This window comes from Aquila chrysaetos, chromosome Z, assembly GCF_900496995.4.
Source record: "Aquila chrysaetos chrysaetos chromosome Z, bAquChr1.4, whole genome shotgun sequence".
NCBI lineage: Eukaryota > Metazoa > Chordata > Aves > Accipitriformes > Accipitridae > Aquila > Aquila chrysaetos.
The window spans coordinates 34,500,155-34,523,564 of NC_044030.1; the positions used below are offsets into that span (position 1 = coordinate 34,500,155).

At 38.0% G+C, this 23,410-nt stretch overlaps 1 protein-coding gene across 5 annotated transcripts in view; it reads left to right on the forward strand.

Annotated features, from left to right (window-relative positions):
- The window catches only part of RAD23B (RAD23 homolog B, nucleotide excision repair protein), a 429,127-nt gene extending 406,312 nt beyond the window's left edge, over positions 1–22,815 (forward strand). For 3 of the 5 annotated variants that reach the window (XM_030004097.2, XM_041120774.1, XM_041120775.1), the window contains exons 3-10: positions 2,051–2,130; positions 4,264–4,508; positions 8,034–8,089; positions 11,939–12,066; positions 16,792–16,915; positions 18,049–18,176; positions 18,579–18,755; positions 20,627–22,815. In XM_030004097.2, the coding sequence (XP_029859957.1) occupies positions 2,051–2,130; positions 4,264–4,508; positions 8,034–8,089; positions 11,939–12,066; positions 16,792–16,915; positions 18,049–18,176; positions 18,579–18,755; positions 20,627–20,740 (1,052 nt within the window). In that variant the 3' untranslated portion in view covers positions 20,741–22,815. The remainder of the gene's footprint in view (positions 1–2,050; positions 2,131–4,263; positions 4,509–8,033; positions 8,090–11,938; positions 12,067–16,791; positions 16,916–18,048; positions 18,177–18,578; positions 18,756–20,626) is intronic. The other 2 variants (XM_030004098.2, XM_041120776.1) reach the window with 2 other exon arrangements.
- Positions 22,816–23,410: the final 595 nt, after the last annotated feature.

The window sequence follows — 23,410 nt, forward strand, 5'->3', positions numbered from 1 at the left end:
TTCCTCTGAAACCATGCTTGCAAGAAACTTTGGTGGTCTTTTTACTTCTTCATTGTACTGCTTTGTAAACAGTATTGGTTTTCCACTTCTAATAAGGCAAAGCCACTGATCATAATAGAAAGATGCTAATGGAAGAGAAGTCGGGACTCTCTCCATGTTTGTACAGACTCCTCAGTACTATGTTTCTGAGCAAGTTTTATGTCACTTGTACTTCAGGAAAGGGAATGCACATCAAGAACATGAAGGTAAAAGTCGCATGTGTAATAAATATGAACAAGGCAGAAGGCCTTGTGCAATATGTATAATTGCGTGACACTCTTAATATTATATTTCCATGATTAGAAAAATCAAGGGTTGTGTAAGATCATGTGAAATGACTTGAGTATTTTCAGAAGCCAGAATTTATCCTCAGCATTGTATAATCCTCACAAGCAGTAGGAAATGCAGGAAATAAGATTTAGAATAGAAGACCATCCAAATATTGCTTGTATTTTTTTCTTGGACAAGATATACAACAAGGGTGTATTGCTGACATTTTTACTTTCATTAAAATGAGCTTTAGAATTTTCATAGTTTGGTAAAGCAGAGTGATATCCCAACTGAACCTGATTAGAAGTATACCATTTGTTATTAAAAATGCTTGCAATTTTTTTTTTAATTTAAGGTAAGAAAAAGGTTAAATAAAAAGGTTATGCTAATCAGCAGTGAGGTAGATCTGTTGTGTTGTCATCTGTATTAGGGTAAAGTCTAGAAACCTTCAAAGTGGTGGGTCCTGAGAAGATAGGATGTCTACATATATACATTGTGCAAGCTCCTCCCCAAAGTGCCTATAAACCAGAAAATTGTCAGTAAACCTGTGTAGGTTGAGAGTCAGATGCTGCACCATCTGCTACAGGTATCACTACTACTACAGTACGTATAATACGTTCTTGAGTATTTGACCTGCAAGACTGGTGGAACCAGTATAGAGTAGGACAGTGCCACCTCATTTGTCTTCCAAGTGCCATGCAGTGGATGCATCGCTTGATTTCCTTGCAATCATCAGGATAAGAATGTGTCCTGCTAGTTTTAACTCTAAGTGGTGTATTCCGCTAGCACTGAGAATGGTTATGAAAATGTGTATTTTCCTCTTTAAGTAGGGAAGCAGTCCTTGGCACATCTTCAGAAAATGAATCAATTAAAATCATAAAATATTTTCCTAAAAATTCTGTAGTAGAAGTAGGTGCTATAAAACTCACTGAAATACAGACATAATTTTCTGATTAGTGGTACTGCCTCTAAATGAGCTTATCCTAAAAAAAAAAAAAAAAAAAAAAAAAAAGTCTGTGGTTTAATGTGTTTCTGAGTTCTTGTAGACATGAGGCAAATCTGCTTTGCCACAGTACTGTCTCTCCTTATGAAACATCAAAAGTGGTAGTATAACAAATGTTTCTGGTTTTGTCTGATCTTTTTTTTTCATCTTTCTGCCAAGGTAGGAGCATATGGCATGGTTCTAGCTTTTTCTAATGTTTTAGCCTTCTTTTGAGAACAAATTGTAAAGTTGCAAAGTTACAAACTTATCTAATGCAGATAAACAGTCTCGGAACTGTAGATAGTTTACTGCATCTGAAGGGCAAACTGAAGATAAGCAGGAAGGAGTTTTCTTACTGTGTCTAGAGTGGATAAGCAGGCATAAGTTGTTTAGTTAAGCTTATTGTGTGCTAAAGCTCTACACTACTTGTATCTGTGTTAAAGGTCCAATAAATCTTTCTCTAGATTTAATGCTTCTCTTTTAAATGATTTGAAGAATCTTCAATGCTTATGGCAACAGTCTTGGAGCTAACGAGTGCTGTGGACATCGTAGGACGAAAATTACTTGTAGCTCTACTGCCAAAGCTTAATAGCCAAAACACTTTTTGTAGGGTTTTTAGTATTTATAAATCTGCATAAAACATGTTTTCATGGGGTTTTTTTTTTTTTTTAAGAACTGTGTTTATGTGGGGGAATCCCAAGATCACCTAATGATCTGTTAAATAACTTTTTCTTAATTTGTATCTGTTCAATTTGCCAGGTAAAATCCTTAATGATGATACTGCTCTTAAAGAATACAAAATAGATGAGAAGAACTTTGTGGTGGTTATGGTAACAAAAGTGAGTAGTCCATATTTTTGAAAAGGAAATTGCATTCATTTCATTCTTTTTTTCATTGTGATGAGTGCTTGTATATGCCTATCCTTAAAACCAGTGGAATTTGATCATGTGAAAGTTTTGGTCAACAGTAAAAATAAATACTTCTGCAAATCGATACGAAATACTGCTTCACATTCCTAGTTTGCCTACGGTGATTGTTGTTTCTGCTGTGTGCTGAATGTTTACATCAAAGAAAAAATTTGCCAGTGGCTGATTTTACTGTTTCTTCTTTCTTGTCTCGCTGTGTTATTTTTCCAGTGATATTAAAAGGAAGAAGGGAACCTAGATAGTTTGTTACTAAATCCTCTGTACAGAACTCTTCCAGTCTTGCCATGTTGCTTTTCAAAACTCATAGGTGTTTCACGGCTCGAAACTCATGGCTGTTGACAAAAGACAAGCTCAACAGCTTAAACCAGTAGAGAAAGGATATGTATGCCAATCAACAAACCTGTGAGTTTTGAACGGCTGCAATGGCAAATTAAAGGGAATGACTGTGGCATGTATTTGAAGTATCTCTCCTCTTAACCAGTCACCAAATGGTGGCTTCTGGGAATCAAGGCATTGATTTTCTAGGCATTCCAGACCCTTGAGATCTGAATAAAACTGGCTTCATCTCTGTCTTGATACAGGAAGTTCATTTTGTTGTTAAAGGTCCTCCTTCTGACAAAGAAAACCTATATTCAGTTGCTCTTCACTTCTGTCTGGTATTGGCTCATTAGATTCTCTATTTGAACGTAAGTGTTACTGCTGTCTTCCTGAACAGTGTTCTAGTCTGTGGTTTGCCTGGAGAAGAGGCATTTATGAGTACAAGAAAACAGGTGCAGATGGGATTTCAGAGCATAGCTTTCATTTTGTTTATAGCAGAAGAAACACTGCTATATGTGTTCTCCATGAAGAACTGCTAAATACAATACCTTCTTATGTTAAAGGACCTGTGTTTCAGAGTTGGGCATTTCTTCACTGTTATGGTCTTTTTACTAAGTCTTTAAGCTCAGTTTCCTTTCCTTGATTCTTTTCTGGATAAGACATGCCCTATCATGTAAGCACAATGGCTAACTTTGATGCTCAGACTATTTCAGTGTTTTTCTCTGAATGCTTCTTAAAAGTTCTTTATTGTGCCTGTTATGTTGGAAGCTATTAATTCTCAACCTCTCCTTTCCTTTCAGACAAAAGGAGGAAATACACTTTTCCTAGTTTAAGCAAATTGTCTGAAATTGATTCACCTTGAATAAGTAGTTGTGTTTTGTAAAAGTTCAACTATTTCTTTTGGTAAGGCAGAGATGGGGGTCAGCCTTGTGCATCCTTAAGGATATTCATAAGGGACTACAATGATACAGCTTCCATACCTTAGCTAGAAGTTGCATGCCTTCTGAGAAGTGTGATTTCTATATAATGGGATTAAGACTGTATCCAAGAAAAATGCATGTTTCCAATAGAGATGTGAAGATTAAATCACAATTATATGCAAGTATTACCCACTCTAAGTTTGTTGCTGTAGATTTGGTAGTCCTTGATTTGGCTGGATTTTTGGTGCTCACTACAGAACTCAAGTTTATGTGAAATGTTATTTATGTAGTGCTTTGAATGTAAAGAGCGCATAAGTAAAACTTGTTGCAGGTTAAGTTTAAATTTTTTAGCATCTCATTTTCCAGCAATAGCATTCATAAGGAAATGTGATTTCTGTCTTTATCACTTTTCCAAATTTAAGTGGTGAGAAAACCTTATGCTTGTCAGATGTCTTTTGACAAGTGTTTTGGTTTCTTCTGAAAAACATGCTTTTGTAAAACAAGATTGTTTTCATGTTTAGAGTATTTCGGTCTATAAATATTTAGATCTTATCTTTGCATTTCACTTCATACTCAAATAGTGTGAGTGCTTAGGTGTCTAAGTACTTTAGTGACACTATCAGTTGCCTGTTTAAACACAATAAAAGGCATAGATTTAATGTCTTGCAATGTTTTAATGTTATGCTTGATGCTGAGGCAGCAATGTCTAACCCAAATGGTCTTAACAGAACTTAATCACTGTGCTGACTATAGAGAGCATAGGTTTCGGAGCTCTGTGCTGTGTTTGAATTCTGTTATCCTCCTGTAGCCCAAAGCAGCAGCTGGAGCAACTCAGCAGTCCGATGCTACTACCACTATGACCTCGACTGCTGCAGCTCCCGCACCACTCACTGCACCAAGCCCTGCTGACCCTGTGCCAGCTGCTGTCCCTCCACCACCAGCACCAGATGCAGTTGCTTATGAATCTGCACCCGTGAGTGCTCCTGAAGAAGAGAAGACAGCAGAAAAAACACCCGAGGCACCAGCTGCTGTCAGCGCATCATCAACTGACAGGTATGAATGAGCCTCCAAAACCAGCTTCCCTGTCCATTTCTGTTGCTTCTAGTTTTGATTTTAAGCTGAATTTTCCATTACAGTGGTAGTCCGATCATTTTCTCCGTTCTACATATTTTTCTTCTTTCTTAACTGTAACTTCAGTCTTTGTCTCAAGTAAAACATTACTGATAGTAAGAAGTGCCCCTCCCTGCATACACCATCTCCTGTGGGAAGTGTGGTCTTGGGACTAAACCTATGGAGTGGAGAGTTAAATGACACAGGACTTGTGCTCCCATTAGGCATTTCAGAGTTACTGTGGCACAAGTTTCTTTTCAGACTAAGGATATTCACCTGTGCGGGCATCTACTGTTCACAAAGCTCTTAAAGACTTCAGAGGGATGTGTCCTGTCCCGTTTATAGACCTCTGATTGTGTCTTGAATCATGTTGCTTAGATTTGAACCACAAGTTCTTTATTGCTGTAAGAGTCTCTTAATTCCTGGAAAGAGCTTTTTCTTCCAAAATGTAGGATATAGTATTGCTCTTAATCTTGTAATGTCTTAAAGCTACAAGCTTATTTGTTCTGAATGCTCCTTGGCCCATCTGCAGATAGTTGTGGGAGTTGGGATGGCTTTTAACCTCAATTCTCTACATTTAAGAAAATCAAATGGAAGTTAGAGGTTTCATCCTTATTGTATGCTGTGGCCTTTTTTTGCTCACTTTAAGTTGCCCACTTTTAAGTATTGCATGGGGTAAAAGTGCTGTTAACTGTAATTTAATGGCCCTTGAAGTGCTGCATAGCTTCAAGTCTTCATTTTTCATACACTGGTCTTCAATTATTTGTGTGTTATTTATGTGAATACTGGTGCACAAGAAATTAATTTTTGAAGTGGTTGTATTCAAACACTATCAAATATTGATTTGAGGAAAAGGAAACAAAACTTGTAGTTGCCCAATATCTTGAAAATGTCGTCACAAATTTCTTGCACTAAGTACCCTAACTGACGATTTGATATTGCAATTCTGAGAAATGGACATCTTTTTAAAATGGAACACAAATGAAGCTCATTTATCAGTCAAATAACTTAGAATTTTTAAATGTTAATGAGTAGGAATTTTTGCTGCTCAGTTTGTCCAGTAGGTTCAAATATTAGATTAAATCTTTGATACTGAAACAGTGCTTTCCAGGTTTTCCATGTATATATTGCAGTGTTGTAAAACTGCAATAAGGGAGCCTCAGTATACATACTTAACAGGAAGGAAGAGAATAATTTAACCAATACATTGTAGTTACCACCTGCCTTGATTTCAGTGAGTACTGCTTGTTTCTGATTTGCTTTAGAAGTTAAATTGCTAAGGCTGTTGAAGATTTATTGAGCCATGGCCAGGCAAACTGGTGTCCTGTTTTGCCTTTGATCTTTTTTAGTTGTAAAACTTACTAGTGATAGATACTAGAGAAGCGTTCTTGTTGCAACCGATTTTTTTCTTATACAAAAAAACTGCATCTCTGTAAATGCCTTGTTAGATTTTTAGTGGCATCTTCTGAAAACTGATTCAGATTAATCTGTTGATCCTTTACTTGCTGATAGGAGTTGCTGACTCTTGTAGCCTGATGGATGCGAGGCTGCTGCAGCTCCATGTCCCCAGGTCTATCAAGTATACATACACACAGTATGTATATACCTGTATGTATGGCTGGCTGCATAGGTCAACACAGGCAGGAAAAAAACGGCACTGAAGCAACCACACAACAGCAGCAGTTGCATCCTGTTCCCCTCTGGCTACTCAGGGCAAAGGCCACTAGTGCAAAATACATATGCACAAATATAAAAATGAACAATATGAATTTCTCCAGTAGCTGGCCTTAGACAGTCTGTTCTGATAGCTGGCCCTTAGATCTCCCAGTCTCCCAAGTTTTTGGTACCTGGGCATGTTACTTCCTGAGCCCTGCAACCCTGCTGCAGTTGCTGATACTCAGATTCCCTTTGCATGCATACACGTGTGTGCATGCATACACGTGTGCGCATGCATACAGAGGATCCATCCAGGAACCAGCTGTAGACATGCACTGAACCTGGTAGCTAGTCCCTAGATTCCCTAGTCTCCCAGTCGCCTCATTCATGGACACACGAACAGGTCTCTCCACTACGTGGTTGAGGCCTATGACCTTAGCAGTAGCTGACCCCCAGACGGTACAGTGTTTCCAGCAGCTCCTCTCTCGGACCCTCCAGTCTCTCCAGCAGCTGCCTCTGACTCAGAGCCATTCAGTACCCGGCTCTCAAGTGTCTTACCCTACTCACTGTAGTCAAGCTTTGTGCTTGCTGGTGATTACACACACGCCAGCATATGCATCCACACAGAATACACGTGCACTCTAGGCTCTTCAGCTGCCGACACCCCAGGCACATGGACCCCTGTGGCCTCTTTTCCAGTTGCTGGCACTGAGACTTCCACAGTATCTGGTCTCTGCAGTTGCTCCACAGACGTGTGGATCCCTGTGACTTATGGTTCCCTGTCCAGCTGTGGCCACTTAGACTTCCATACGCACACATGCATGTAGAATAAGAGACACCCCAGCATGAAAAATAGTTAGAAATGAAATTTAATTAGAAGGCAGGATGGACTGGTGGTCAGGTGCAGGGCACGGCCAGGCAAGTGCTATTTACATGTGACTGGCCCTTTTTCTCTTCTTTTTGCTCTCTTTATCCATGCTTTTTGTCTGCAGGGTGCCTTGATGCTTCCCTTTCCCTGCCTTTGGTTCTTCCCCTAGATATCCCATAACAAGTCTTGCACAATCTCCAAATGCTTTTTCCTGGCACCACATGGTGAGTCGCACCACCCTGTAGGCAGTAATGCCCTTGATCTGTAAGGAGACCTGGAGAGCCTCTCCCATTGACCCACTGGGGTGCCACCCTGCGACCAGGGGCTGATGCTTTTAAGTTGCAGCCCGTGGAGGAGCCAGGAAAGGGGCACTCTTGGCTCTGAGTTAACTGGGGTTCCTCTGCCTGGTGTTATGCCTCTGTGTTCTTTGATGTTCATGGAGGTGAGCCTTTAATCCTGTAATTTAACAGCTTTGATAACTTGAGATGGAGCAATTGCAAATGTTAGCAGTTTATATTCCTGGGAAAGTAAGGTACTGAGATTTTAGTAAGTGCTTGCCACTGACCTCTTTGGGTCCTCATTGAGGTCAAACCGGTGACTATGGGGAAGCAGTTAGTGAAACTGCTGTGTGCTTTTGAAAATCCACCTTGTTCTCCCACCCTTTAAAGCATTCAAGCAAGCAGGTGGCTAATGCCTGAGCAGATGGGCAAGAGCCAAACTACTGGGGGGTAGGGGAGGAGGTTGGCCTTGTGTTAAAAATGGTAGCATTGTAAGTTTGCAAAATCTGGTCTCACTACAAGATGAAAAGAGAGCTCTTTGGAAAGCTTTGTTGTTTTTTAGAAACAAAAGGGGCTATTAGAGTTACAGCTGCTGCTGCTTTTTTTGAAAAACAGGAAGTTTTCCAAAGTTTTGTAATTACCATTGCACTTGTCTTCATCTTACAGTACAACAGGTGATACATCTCGATCAAATCTTTTTGAGGATGCTATAAGTGCACTTGGTAAGTGGAGTGTTTTTTTAATGTAGACATTATTTTGGTGCAGCAGAAACATATGACGGATTAGCAGATGTTGACATTTTCTTCTGTATCTGTCATTGTTAAAGTTATAATCAAAGTACTCTAAGACCTGAAGTTGGTATCTCAGAACTAGCATCAAGAACTTCTTTACTTCGTATATTTTTATTGTGTAAAAGGAAGATTGTTATCATTCCTGGTTTTTTCCCCGTTTGCCTTAATTTCTCTTCTAACTGTTCAGTTTGAAGTGGCTTGAATAGAAGACTGGACATAAATATGTATACACTTTCCTTTTTACCATTGCTTCCCAGTGTGCAGGTCTAATAAAGTGGCTGTCTTTATTATTCACTTGTTCCAGCTTTGACAGTACTGTCTTTTGACACATTTAGATTAGATAAATTGACCAAATCTGCTGCTATCTGGGTTGAGGAATGAACGCCTCCATATACTTACAGTCAATTCACTTTTCTTTTGACAGTTTAAATGTCTTTGTCTCTCAGTGGAATAAACAGGGTAAAAACAATAGGAAGTTCTGCCCCTCATTTATGCTGATTATGGTAGCTAGGAAATTACTAGGCAAACCCACAACTCCTTACTCCTACTTAAATTTTTTGGAAGGGATTTTTTTTTAGCATGTAGCAAGTTAAGGCACAGAAATGAGGTGGGGTTTTTATTTTTTCTTATCTCTGTAAACATTAAGCTGCAACTTGGTACAAAAAGTTAAAGAGTTTCACTTACATTTTTGTGTAGGGTTCTGTGGATATGTTGGAGGCAGGTGTTGTGATTAAGCAAGATGATTTAGGAGCAGTAGTAAAGTTTTATGTGTATTGGTGGTAGCCACTAGGTTTAGTCTGTGTAACTGCAGGTTAGGTCTTATGTTATGACATACTGTTCTAGACTGAAGAAACGTATGAGCTGAATTAGCGGATAGATACTGTAGGAGACAACCAGTCATGTTCGGTTATATTTTTAAAGTGGCTGCTGCTACCAAAGATGCTGTAGGCTTCATTAACCAGTCACTATACTTCAGTGACCGAGATGTGGTTATCACAAATACTCATGTTAACAGTGACCAACAAGTTTAATTAAGCTGCTGGTTTTGATTCAGTTATCTTCAGAATAAAAAAAAAAAAAAAAATTCCTTTCAATGTAGCAGGAAAGCATCACCTCACTATCCATTTTATATGAAAGTTCTTTGATTGGTATCTGATAGAGTAAACCCACTTGTCCCTAACAGTTTGGAAATGGCAGGCATTGAGTGTAATTTCCTGGGTGAGCATACTGCAAGGGTTATATGCCAAAAATTTTTCAAAGGCAATAGGCATGAACTCTGTGGTTCTTTTTCTTTAGAAACTGTCTTAAAAGGAATTTGCTTGTACAAATTAACATAGTAAGTTTTTACATCCTAAGTAGGATCCTAGACATGTTCTTATTGTGGCTTCTGAATTACATTGTTTGAAGATAATTGACTTCACTTTATAAACAGGGATTGGCTTCTACTGATTTGCTTTTGTTTTCAGTTAGATATGCTGTCTGAAAACCGATGTGGCTTGCTACATGAAGATCTGCATGTCTTGCAGTTTGTGTGCAACCATATCTTTCAGTGGAGCAGCCTAAGCTTTCTTCAGGGCATGGGACAAGAATTCTTGTGGGGAGTGTGATGAACTGGATTTGAAAGTTAATCCAGCTTTAAAAAGTTATTTGAAAAGCAAAAGCAAAGAGCAGAATCAGTTCAGCATTGACCTCACAAACATTCCCAGCAGCACTATGTACAGATAGGCCTGACTCTGTATGATGACATTGCTGTTGTGCAATTCCTGAATTATTATTCTTGGTCTTACTTTTGCACGACTTGAGTAAGTAGACTGTATATGGAGTGCATGTGCCTAAATTCACAGTAATTCTGTTTCCTTTAGCTTTTAGTTAGGGCTTATGTAGCAGTCTGTCCAGAGCAAGTCAACCTTCTTGCATCTTTTTTTTCTGTACCAAGTCTCTCATACTATTCTAGTCTCTACCTAGCTTATATTGAAAGAGCACTACAGAAATAAACATTTAAGTAGTAATTAATTAGATCAAAAGGTGTTCTGTCTGCTGTTTACCTTGATTAGTTTGTTAGCAGCAGTAAGGGTAAACTAGTGCTGTGCTAAGAAAGAGCATGAGCAGTAAGTTTAGCAAAATCACTGTGTTAGGACAGTTGTTGGCTTGGCTTTTTTATTTCTCTGAAGATATGTACAGAAATATGTGTCTTTAGAGTGAAGTTTAGGTGATTTTTTTATGTCTTTGAAAACGATTCATCTTGTAGCTGTATATGAAGACATGAACTTACCATTCCTTAAACTCAGGTTGGCGCTATTATTTTGAAGTCTGAACAATAAATACTCAGGTTAGTCAAGGGTTGTAAATCCATTATTTATCTTTATGGATAATGCACAAGTATCCTTGGGCTAGGGCTGTTTTACTATTCGTTATTGAGTATATTGCCCTAAGTCATACATCCACTGATTATTTAGAAGCACTCTTTAAAAATCAAGCAATGTGGTTGTGTTAATGTTGGCTTGAGTTAAACACCTTCTCCCTAAGGGAATAAAACTTGATATTTTATTTGGTTCTTTTAATTGTGACTTACTTGTCTTAACAGAGTAGCTCTAGCAGTATTTGTTTCCTCTACTTTATTCAATCTGTTGTTTTTATGGTGACTGTTAATTATTTAACTCTCCTGCCACTAACTTGCTAGTGTTACAGAGTCAGTAGTAGTGTTCCACTGAGATCAGGAATACCTTCATCCAAGGAAGGAGATGGTATTTTAATGCCTGGGTTTGGTTTGGGGTTTTTTTCTGTTTTCACATGGGAAGATAACCTTTAAGATGTTGCTCAATTACAATTTATAAAAGAATAGTTTGGTTGGTTGTTTTTTTTTTGTTTTTGTTTTTGTTTGGGTTTTTTTTGCATTGTTAAACCTGCTGTCTTCTTTTAAGGAAGGGAAGTAAAATGGATTATGAAAAAAGATAATAATTTTCCCTACAATACCATTAGTGTACCATCAGTTGTCCTTATATTGCTCCATATGTAGTGTGTACCCGTTCGTCTTGATGGCTGCAGGTGTGGGCCAGTTTTAGTCCATTTATGCTGTAAGAGTTGGGGGATTTGATGTGATGGATGTCTGGTCAAATATACATGAACTAAATGAGGTAACTTGTTCTCCCGAACCCTCATTGAGGTCTTGAGTGACTTTCCTAGATATAACTTTAAGTCTTCTGCCTGACTTGAGTTGGTCCATGTTAAGCTAATTAAATGACTTCAGTCATCATCACCAGCAATATACTGTTGTAACTTGGTCATCACTATTTGTCATCTACCTAACCATAGCATAGTGTAAAGTCTTTATTTGGAAAAACCTCAATGGTTAAAAGTTTGACAGGCAGATTTCTGCCTAGAAAGTTTAATTTCCAAATTTGCACTGCAGGAGACTTTTCTTGATTACATCAGGAATTGAATATTAGCTGTGAGGATGCCCTTAACCTTAGATGAAAGCACAGAGAAGTAGTATTATTTCAATTACAAGTACAGAAGTATCACAAGTGCTGCTTTTTTCAATAGAAGTTTGCATTGTGTTCATTACCCTCTATTATTCCAATCAAATGTATGATGAAACCACCAGAATATATTTGGAGTTAAAGCAACAGAACCACAGCAAGTTTAATATGAGCTGTTCTTTACTCTTTAATGAACGACTCAAATTTGGGTAGAAATGCAATTTATCCATTCAAACTTTTTTGTGTGGTTTTTTTTTTTTTTTTCCTTATTCCCTTAAAATGGTGGTCATGTTACTTCTAGTGACAGGTCAGTCCTATGAGAATATGGTGACTGAGATCATGTCAATGGGCTATGAACGAGAGCAAGTAATTGCGGCGCTGAGGGCCAGCTTCAACAATCCTGACAGAGCAGTGGAATACCTTTTAATGGTGAGCAGTTTATTTTACCTACAGCTTGTTCTTTCACTTCTTATTTTGTCCTTACTAAAGAATAATTTTCATTTTGTTTTACTTGTCATTTTGAATATTATCCAATCAGTGAGAGAATACGTGTTCTTAGAGGAGCAACAGCTCTAAGCAGAGCATGTGGAAGGCTGAGATTTGGATTTTGAGGGTCATAACGTTATAGGAAATACTGAAGTCATCCCTAACTACCTCTATCACTTCTTTGCTTTTATTCTTTGTTCATTTTTATGGATATATGTATGGATGGATATATGTAAAGTATGTCCAGTTACAGTGATAGTTTTGACTGCCAATGGCTGGCTCAAGGAATGATTTTGTGTCACATCTTAGTGACAGCATTAGCTGTATTGTATTAGTATCTATAACGTCACAAAGGCATTTTTTTAAGTTCCAGTTCATTGTTTTTACTAATAATGCACAGCGTTCTCAATAGTATACTTTCCAAACAGAAATGTTTGAGAGTTTTTTGAAGTGTGCTTAGTTCAACCAGCATTTTAATTTAAGCAGTGTTTTGGAGAAGAAACAATTTCTCATTTGATAAATACAGTTTGAAGGGTGAAATGAACTTCATTGGTGTAAGAGGAAATAGAAGAATAGCTTCACTTTAATGGAAATCTTGTGAGTTGTTTTAGGGGCTTTTTGGATTACTTCTCATTGTATACCTTACTCTGACAGGTGAATTACAACCACCAGAGAATCTGTCTGGGAACTTAATCAGTACTTCCAGTGCACTTAATTTTCACTCTAGCAAACCATTTTTGCCCTGATGTAGTTTTCCCTTGTTCCAAATCTGAACTTTGTTAAAATGTAGAAGCCAGATATCTTGAACGAGTCCTTGCAAAATATATGCAATTTGAATTTCTGATAGATTGATAAGAAAACTGGCATCTTTACCTCCAGTTATAAAACTTTCCTTCTGTTAATGAAGTTTTTCTTCAGTAGTTACAACTGCAAGTCACTGGCATGCTTGCTACTTACATTAATGATCCCAAGACTTTGTAACCTGCAGTTTTTAAACAGAGAACAAATGTTTTGAGTACCTGAATGTAAAAAGTTCAGTTCTCATCTAGTATTAGGCCAACAAAAGGTGATACATATTGTCTTGCCCTAAGGGCAAATGCAGTAACTCCCATCATCTGCCGTAAGTCTGGAATCTCAAATGTCTGCAATCTCAAACATTTGTTTTTCATGCCTTAAAAATGTTGATTTTACTGTTCGTTTAGTCTGTACATATACTATAAATCCAGTGCCTCCTGTAGGTGTTGGGCTTGCCGTGCATGTGCCAGTCATGTATAGTGCTTGTACACTCAGTCTGGTATTTCTCTGCTCTAGCTTATTTCTGTTCAGGAAGTCCTGAATAGAAATAGGGCATCCCTACAATGGAGTTCAACACATGGCACATCTGCTGAATAGATTAAGTCTGACTGGTCTGAGCAGTTAATTTCTACTCTTTCAGTAGGTCCTGTGTTTAAAATGGGTCCTTCTGTTATATAAGCTGGTCCCTTCCTGTTTCATGTTATCCTTTACTATCTTTTCTTTGTTATTCCTCTTCTTCCTGCTGGAAAAGGGACGAAGAGTCTTCCTCTCAGAGACCATATTAGCCAGCAGACTTTTGTTGTCTTTCTAGAAGAATCCTGTTGCTGCAAATGGTCTTTCTAACTGTTCTTGATCTACTGGGGTCTAAACATGTTCCTTACCATCCTGCTGCATCAAAAAAGCTTCTCTTTAGTTAACACTGGTCCATTGATGACACTGGTTTTGACCCTCTACTTTACCTGCCTCCAAGCCATCATCAGTGTTACCTTTTATACAATCTGCAAGGTAGGATTAGGATGTTGAGAGCTGTAAGTGTATACCATTGTCCTGGTTTAAAGAATCAGTACACCAAAGGTACCTATAAAGTGTTGGAAAGGAAATGTCAAGAGAGTATCTATGTTTAAAGCGTAGCTGTTCCTTAAATGAGCCCTGAAGATTCCACTTGTCCATCGTTCAGATGACAAGCTGTTCAGTTTTCATGGCTTCATGGCTGAGGATCTAGATGTAATCCTGTGCTCTTGAGCTGTGGTCGTGGAAGGAGGTCTCAGTTCCAAAAGTTGCAGTTTCTTTTTCTATGCCCCAGGCTCATCTTTGGAGGCATTTAGATTCAGATCTGGTTTTGACCCAAGGATTTCCTAACCCTTAATTAGGAAGGAATCCTGTCTTTCCTCCAACAACCAGACCATTGGTTGCAGCCTCTTAGTTTGGAAATTTTTAGAAAATGTTTCTTTACTGTGGGGGTTGTCAAACACTGAATAGGCTTCCTAGAGAGGTGGTTGATGCCCTGGGCCTGTCAGTGTTTGAGGCATTTGGACAATGCCCTCGATAACATGCTTTAACTTTTGGTCAGCCATGGAGTGGTCAAGCAGTTGGACTAGGTGATTGTTGTAGGTCCCTTCCAACTGGAACTGTTCTGTTCTAAATGTGTACATTCCTTGGACTGGGCCTGATGTGATTATTACCCTGTGGAGAACAATGTCAGCAAAAAGCTGCTCTGGTGCTCAATTAAACAGTGAACAATTGTGTAATCCACCATAAGGCAAAAATGGGCTTTTTGCTTTCAAGCAATGTTTACATTCAAAATTAATTCTATGTGAATTGATATCGTTCTTTATTCTGTTGGGTAGCTGTATGAGTAAGGTGCATACACATCACTAGTCTTGTCTAATTACAATTGTACAGTCTTGGTTATTTGGAGAGTGGTACTTCAAGTTTGTTTTTAAGAGTTAAGATGATGTTCAAGATGTCAAATCATCTCTTAAGTAAATTTGGTTGGACTACTTTCCATAGTGCTTCCATTCAAGAGCAAACTTCAGGTTTAAACAAGCATATGCTGTTTGATCTGGGCATAGATTGCAATGACAACTTATGCCTGTGAATAGGTGAAATCAACCAGTAATCTCATAAGATTAACTCAAGTTCCTACATTATACTTAGATTACCAGAAATGACTGATTTGATGGGAAAAGGTACTTAAGCAGTGCTCTGTAAGACACTGTTAAGAGAGAGTTGCCTCAGAATTATGTCACAAATGGGATTTTCTTCCCCCTTGGTGGAGGGAGGGATGTGTAGCAAGCTGACCAAGCCACGTAATGGTAATGAAGTGTGTGACAGGGAAGACTTGCATTTATTCCTCTGAGGGGCTTAAACGTGGACTTGATGATTAGGTGATTTACACCTTGATGTGCTTCTTACCTTACAAATAAGGCAAAGTTTTGTCTGGAGCACTGTCCAGTTGTCCCTTTCTAGATATGGCCTTTACATTAGCTGTGTATTTTTCCTTTTTGTTCAGCTCTAGTGATGAACATATCATGTGAAGAACATGTTGTAGCAGGATTTTTAAACTACATTACCTGCCAGTGATTTCTGTGTTAGGTTTGCCAAACCTCTTCGTTGTCTGGTTACACTGAAGTTCTGTGGTTATTTCCACCCACCCTGTTCTTACGTTTTTTGGTTCCCAAACTGAAGGGTGCCTTCTTAATTTGAGGCAGGTGAAATATATTCAATTATACCAGTGCTGCTGCCTTCTTGGACTTACCGGATTGAATATGCTGGAAGACTGTAGAAAAATAGAATCTTCTGATGTCTTGGAAGCTGAGTGTTGTGAGGTAGAGGATCTTGTATAGTCTTGCCCCTTTGGGGCTGGGTTTAACATAGCTCCCCCCACTATTACTCTGTGTGTATCAGGAGGTTTAGTGCTCTATGGAGTCTGCCTCTTTTAGGTTTCTGTCGGGCACCTTCCTTGCCTGTACCACTGGGGCTTGTAGTCATATAGGAATCTCTCTCAGTGTCTGTCCCATGCCAAGCTGCCTAAGTTTCTAGGCTTCAGGGAGGAGGATGGAAAGGACAAATTTGGTGCAGTTCAGTGATAGTGGGGAAAGCATGGTTAGGGTGAGAAGCCTGAAGGACTCCCATGCAGGAGAAAGGTAATAGAGTAAGGTCTGTCTTGGTTGTATAACCCACATTCTAATTTACTATAATTGTTCTTTTTTAGATTTGTCAGTTTTGTCCCCCTGAGCAATTAGTTCCTATATAAAATTGTTTGCCTGTGGAAAATAAACAAAGTGCAAGTTAACTGTTTTTTTTTTTTAACTGCTAAAATTTGATAATATACAGGCCTTTTCACACTTAAGGTACAGTAAATGACAGTTGTCACGCTGTTACATTGAGGAGAGATGTCCAAAAAGCCATGTTCTTATAACTCTTCTTAATTTTTTGCCAGATGGTATGGCATCTATAATGTCACTGTTAGCATTGTGTACTACAATTCTGTTGCTGTAATGTAACTTTATTTGCATAACTCTATTGACATATTGTAACAGTATATTTAGTTTAACTTTTTCACTCATATCAAATATCTTAGAGCAGGACTCAAAGCAAATATTTGTTTATGGAGTGAAATGTATTTTAAACTGATGCAGTACATGCTTTACTACCTCACTATACAAATCACGTATTTTTCTTGTCAAAAAATAAACTACTCTTTTCACAGTATTCTCTTCCAGTTGTAAATGCATACCTATCACAGCATATTGCTTTGTATTTGCAGTGAAAGCATTAATGTTTTTTCCTTCATTCTGAAAACTAAATAATACATGCAGTAAAACAAGCATCTTTTAGCATTCTGTAAATAATTGTGAACTGTGGCTTTAGGGTATACCTGAAGATAATCAGGCTGTGGGTGAACCCCCTCAAGCAGCAAGCACTGGTGCATCTCAGCCTTCAGCAGTCGCAGCAGCAGTAGCAACTATACCTATGACTACTAGTTCATTAGAAGGTAAGAAAGGTTATATATGAGAGAATGTGATAAACATACGCACTTAAGCACTCTCTGTTTCAGTGAATTTTAAGTTCTTGGTGCTTGTGAACTGATCAAAGTGAATTGGATAAGAGCTGTAACATGGAAATTCCAAGTGTGGTAGTTGCTTGGAACAAATGGCTTGATGTATGTGGATATATCTGGAATAAAGCGTGAAGTTTCTAAAAATGCTGTGAACTTGCACAGTTCCTTTGATTCAGTATTCTGGATTTGACTGTGAGACCACAAATGTGAAGGGGGTAGCGTTTTCTCTCATTTAAACTCTGGCTTCCTACTGTGGCTAACTGTTCACTCTCGACTGTGACTATACCAATGCATTTACTGCTTGGAAGTTGAAATATCAAGGGAGAAACTTGCAATAGGGCAGTGAGGTGTAGCACCTGAGAGACCTATCCATGACCTAGGACTTCTTACTCAGTAGTGCAGCACCTGGACAGAGTGGTTGGTGCCTGCTGAAAAGAGCTCTGTTTTAAAGGGAAATAAGTAAATGAAAGGAGCGTAATCAACGAGTAGGAAAGGTCTGTCTTAGGCTGTGGCAGAGGTGGTGTTCAAGATGTAAGCCTTGATAGAGCCAGTGTTAAACTTACAGGTAGTAGTGACAGGCACACATGATATCATCCATAAGAGAGGGTGGGGGAAATGGGATATTGCAGAGCACCTTAGACACTGCTGCTTTCAAGGCAGTACCTGACAGTATAGAATATATGGGAAGGCAAGACTCACTTGACAAGGACAGAACTGACCCATTGCAGGAGGTAGAGAACTCTGTTCTAGGCATAGAGACAAGACAGTAGGCTGGGTAGTGTCTCTGAGGTTACTCAGAGATGAGACATAAAGAGAAAAGTACTGAAGACTGAGGACAGAAGGCTGTTGGATCTTAAGAGAAGGCTGGATGAAAAGAAAATGCATTTTTAACCTTAGTATAAAGAATTCTTGCTTAAAACTAGAGTAAGTGTGAGGAAGCAAGCTCTTCTGTTCTTCAGTGAGGGGTGTATTGTCCTGTTTCTATCTACACTTATAGTGTAGGTATGTATTTTATTAAGAACTTCGGTAACTTTTTAAAAAAACCATGTTATCTCACTGATTTTCAGGACATCCACTTGAGTTTTTACGACATCAGCCTCAATTCCAGCAGATGAGACAAATTATTCAGCAAAATCCTTCTCTGTTACCAGCATTGCTACAGCAGATTGGACGGGAAAACCCTCAACTACTGCAGGTGAATCTTAAAACAACAAAATAATGCTGCTAGTTTTGATTTAGTTTTACAGGCAAGGGATATGTTGATGTTAACTAGGATAGTGTGTTAATAGCAGTTACAACATTCTACTGTTGGCTTTTCAGCAACTGTTGCTGTACAGAACATATTTTCTGTGACGAGAAATTAGTCTCAGTCTCTCTGTAAGAGGTGCAAAAGGCATCAGGAATAGGGAAGGGTCACTGCAATTGAACTGAAACATGAAATTGCATTTCTTTTTTAATCATTTTTCTCTATGCACTTTTTACACATTCTTTTGACTACTTAATGCACTGAAAATAAATATTCTTACTTGCCTATTGGCAGGTTTAAACATGCTTTGTTTCAATACATGTATTTCTTTTATTCTCCTATGCATCACAGCAAATAAGCCAACACCAGGAACATTTTATTCATATGTTGAATGAGCCAGTTCTGGAGTCCCGCCAAGGTTTAAGTAGCAGTGATGATGGTACCAGCACTGGAGGACTAGCAGAAGCTACAAATGGTCGTATGAACTACATTCATGTAACACCTCAGGAAAAAGAAGCTATAGAAAGGGTAAGCCTCTCTTCTTTGAAATGTTGCTTGATTCTTGCTGTAGGGTGTTGACTCTGGTGCATGCTTAAGACATGCCTTAATTTAAACTTTGTTTGCTTATGCTCAGTAGTTCTGCATCATTTTTGATACTTTATAGTTGATGTTTCATAGCGGTTGTAGTCTTGTTTCAGACCACATGTCATCTTGCTTTATAGCAATTGAGTCTAAAATCTCTTGAATCTGTTTTACTGAGAAGATGCAGAGTCTTTTAAGTGATCAGAGGCCATCTGTAATAATTGATGATTGAATGGGTTTCCGTCAGGAATGGGAACTCAGGCAGTAATTCCTCTTGCAAAAGCCTCAGACGGTACTGTTCTAGATCCTGCTGTAGTAGGTTTCCAGATACACAGGAGTGTCTGCGTGAGCACTGTTTGCGAAGTACTTCAATAAATAGTAAGAGCTCTCACAGATAGTTGAAGTCACTACTTAACCCAGTTATTTGTCCATCCATGAGAATTACTTAATTATAGCTTTCTAAAAATGCAGGTAAACATGTCTATAAAAATATACTTGGGGGGGGGTATATTGTATTCATAAATACTGTGTGTAACATGGACTAAATACGGATTTGCATAGATGGCAATGCCTCTGAGATTTTTCTTAGAACAAATTGCAAATACTTATGTCATACTGTTGTAGTGTTTTTGTATATCAAAGACAGTGTTTTTCAACTGGCAAAGCAAAAGGTTATGTAAGGATCATCAGAAAAGAACAGTTTTAAGATAAGTATCAATTCTCTAGATTCTCTAGATCTCAAGGAAATTGACAATTAATAAAATTAGTCTAATAAAACTCTCTGCCCATGTACTTCACACACTTCACAGATAATCCTCGCTAGTCTGCTGCATTTCCTTTTAAAACCATTTTATGCAGTAGAGCATACAACCTGTTCCAAAACACAGCAGAGACCTGTATCTTTCTTCCCCTTTCCATGAAAGACAAACCTCAAAATTTAGGTGTCTTAGTATCACAGCTGACACATTCATGCAGTTTGTAAGCATGAAATTAAATCTAAGAATGGTTGATAAGGGATAATAGGACATAGTGTCTCGCAGAGATTTGATCTGTCCTATATGTAAAATGCCTTGCAGGTGTTGTGAGGATTTTAAGAAAATCTCCAAATGGTTGTATGTACTTGCCTTTGGCTAAAACAAAGATTGGTTTGCTGAATGTCTTTAAGTGCAGGCTAAACCTATTTACCTTGGCACAGAAATAAGCTCTTCTCTAGTATTCTCATACCCTGTTGTCATTGTGTCCCAGAAATTAATTATTTCCTTGACTTCTGAAAAACAGATTGCTCTCAACTTATTTCCCATGGCTGCAATGTATAGTCAATTTTTTTAAAAGTGAAAGTCCAGTTGGAACAATTGAAAGTATGGCTTAATGTGATGTGTTGGGCTACCTACTAGTGATCACAGACTGGGAGCTTTTGTTCCAGGCAACTTCTGTTAAAAATCCTGAGCTTTGTATAACTAATAGTTTAAAATGGGCATTGTTTGAAGTTTTTTTCTGCAGCAGTGCAATGTGCTGTTACTTCCTGACTTTACTGTGACCCAAGTCTGTTTTAGTGACTTGCTGTGACCATGAAAGAAAAGTGACGTGTTTTATGGTGCTTCATTAGACTCATCCAAATCACTTTTTCAAATGAGAATTCTTTTTACTAAATGCAGAGGCAACACCTTCTTATTCTTTGCTCACTAAAGGTTGTACTGAGCTAGGCAGCAATGTTTGTTCAGGAAGGCAGTAGTTGCTTAAGTGGCATCTCAAGATACTAGACATACAAAGAAGCTTAATATACAAAATGTACTTTCTAATTTGTTTCTTCTCTTCAGTTAAAGGCATTAGGATTTCCTGAAGGACTGGTGATACAGGCATATTTTGCTTGTGAGAAGAATGAAAACTTGGCTGCCAACTTTCTTCTACAACAGAACTTTGATGAAGATTGAGAGACATTTTTGTATTTCACACCTCACACCAGTGCATTACACTAACTTTGTTCACTGGATTGTCTGGGATATTTGGGCTTATATTCATAATGCTTGGTTTATGGTATATGGGGAGGCAGGGAGAAGAGAATACAGGAAAGAAAGCAGCAATTATATCTGCTTTAAATTAGCAGATGCAGAAAATCACACAGCGTAAAATAATATACAACCAAAACACAGCTTCTGCAGATAATTAGTTCCTTCTGTAAACTGTAGGTTAACTTTTTTCTAGGTTTTCACTCTTACTGTACTAGTTCCAGAAATGTAGTGTAATGCCCTGCTTCATGTTCCTTTCTATTTAGTATTGGTATTGGAAGTAGCCTGTGCTACCTGGATTCTACGATCTGTATTTCATGGCAACACGGGGTAGCAGCTTTGTGAAATCTAAAAGATCTGAGCAAACATAAACATGAATGCCAAAATATGGGTAGTTATGTTGCTTTTCCAGGTATGTTAAAGTAGTGCAAGAAGCACAGCATTTTGTTCAATGCTGCATTCAATGTTGGCTTTTTTTCCCAAAATGAAAACCATTTCAGCTAAAATTGGTCATTGAGAAACACCACGCCCTCCTTTGCCCCCCTCCAATGATCTAAGAAGCTATATACATAGAGATAAAATTATTACCCTCTTTACATCTTCTCTTTTTGGGAAAAATGATAGATATCTCATTACTGTTAACTTCAATGTTATGTTGCAGTACAAGTTTGGAAAGCAATAGATTGCATGTTTGGTTTTGTTATATGCACTCCTGTGAATTGAATATTCTTTTTCTGCAAGCAAACAAAAAATGCAAGCTTCATTTTTGTCTGCTGCAGTGAGACTTTATCAAAGAAAATATCACCTTCTACCTTTGTTGAACCAGCTTTTACAATACAGCTGTAAACATCTAAAAATACTGGTGTTCTGTTGCTCTTGAGTAGTTCTTAACAATCAAGCTATTTCTGTTCAGTAAGGACTTTTGGAGATTTATTCACTTTATGAGGAAGAGAAGTTCATAACTTGAGATATCCTTTAACGTACATTGACTTTTAGAGGCAATTTTGCCCATCATTGCAATGCTAACAGTGAATACAAATTCTAATTTAATCTAAAGCTATTATGATTTCCTGAACACAGCTTGGGGATGTTTTGAGTTTTTGCTGTTACCTGGATTACAAATTTATCTCTACAGTAACCAAGAAAATAGTATTAGTGGTATAACACTGACGTGTTTTACCACTAACGATATTAACAATTTAGTGGTACAAATAAAAAATTATTTTGTGTTTAGGTTGTGTATCAGTGGATTAACTACTACTTAAGCTCAAAGTACAAGTCAAGTGTCTTCAGAAAAGAGAGTGAGAAAGACTTGAACTTCTGTATTTTGTTTCTTCATTGGTTGGCTGTAGTCTGTTAAATAATTACCTGCAAATAGTGAAATGTATTAAAGCCTGTTATTTTTTCTTTCTTTCCTTAGACATCCATGTTGTTTTTTCAGCTAGTTTGTACTTTAATTATTCAGATTTTATTCTTATAAAATTTCATAGGTGTATAATGTCCAAGTGATCAGTAGCACAACCCAAATCTGTCAGTAGGAGGTGTGATATCGCTAAATAGAAAATAAGTCTTTCATAGTGCTTTCATTTTAGAAAAGTTGACATTAATATCTGAGTCAGCCAGTAGACTTCACCTAAATAGGATTCTCAGTATATTTATGGACTGGAAGAGATGGATTTTGATTTAACACTCTGCAGGCAAAAAGGGGCTATTTGTTATCTGTAAAAGGACCAGCTGCCAGGTACTTGAAAAATGCCAAATTGATACAGGGACTTCTTGAATGTACTTTACTACATAGCTAATAACTAAGACAAAAGCTTTTAGTTTATCGATGTCTTCTGTACTGATCAAACTGCTGTCAGAAATAACCATTCCTTCTCTAGGAGGATGGAGAGTAAAGCAAGAATGTCTGTGGGTGTTTCAGTCTACTCCCTCCAATTTTGATTCTAAAATGTTTACTTATATAAATGTATTTGAATTAAAGGCTTGGTCTTCTTAAAGCTAGTAGCTTTGGTCTTTTTTAACTTCGTATGCTGAGTGACTGAGGGGTTTATAGCTGCTGTAGTTGAAGCATTACTAGTAATTCTGTTCCAGTTTTTCAGCAGTGGAAACAGTGTTTATGTGACTTCTGATGAACAACAGGTGACTGACCTTATATGCTGGCAAAAACTGTTACCTGTTCAATAGTGGGATACTTGCCAGGGAGAATCATGTACCTCTTTGTAGTTGCTGCCAAAAGGGAAGAATATACAGAACTCATATGGTGTTGAGAAGGTATGACCTGAATAAGTTGCATAAGTTGCCTAGGTACACTGTGCCTCATTTTCTACAAAGTACTACCCAGAATTGTCTGCACAGAGTGCTTTTCAGCTTGTTAGCTGCAGACCTCTTGGGGATCTGGGGAGCAATCTCTTCAGGGCTTTGTGAACAGTAGCTAAGAAAATAAAGTATTTCTTCCTAAGTTTTGGTACTGGAGTCCCTACCTTTGTTTTAAAACTTCTAAGTATCTGCTCAGTGAAAAGTTATTCATGATGCACTTTTAATTGGGATTAAAAAAATTACTCTGAAGTCATATTAATTCTGTAGTTGTCTATT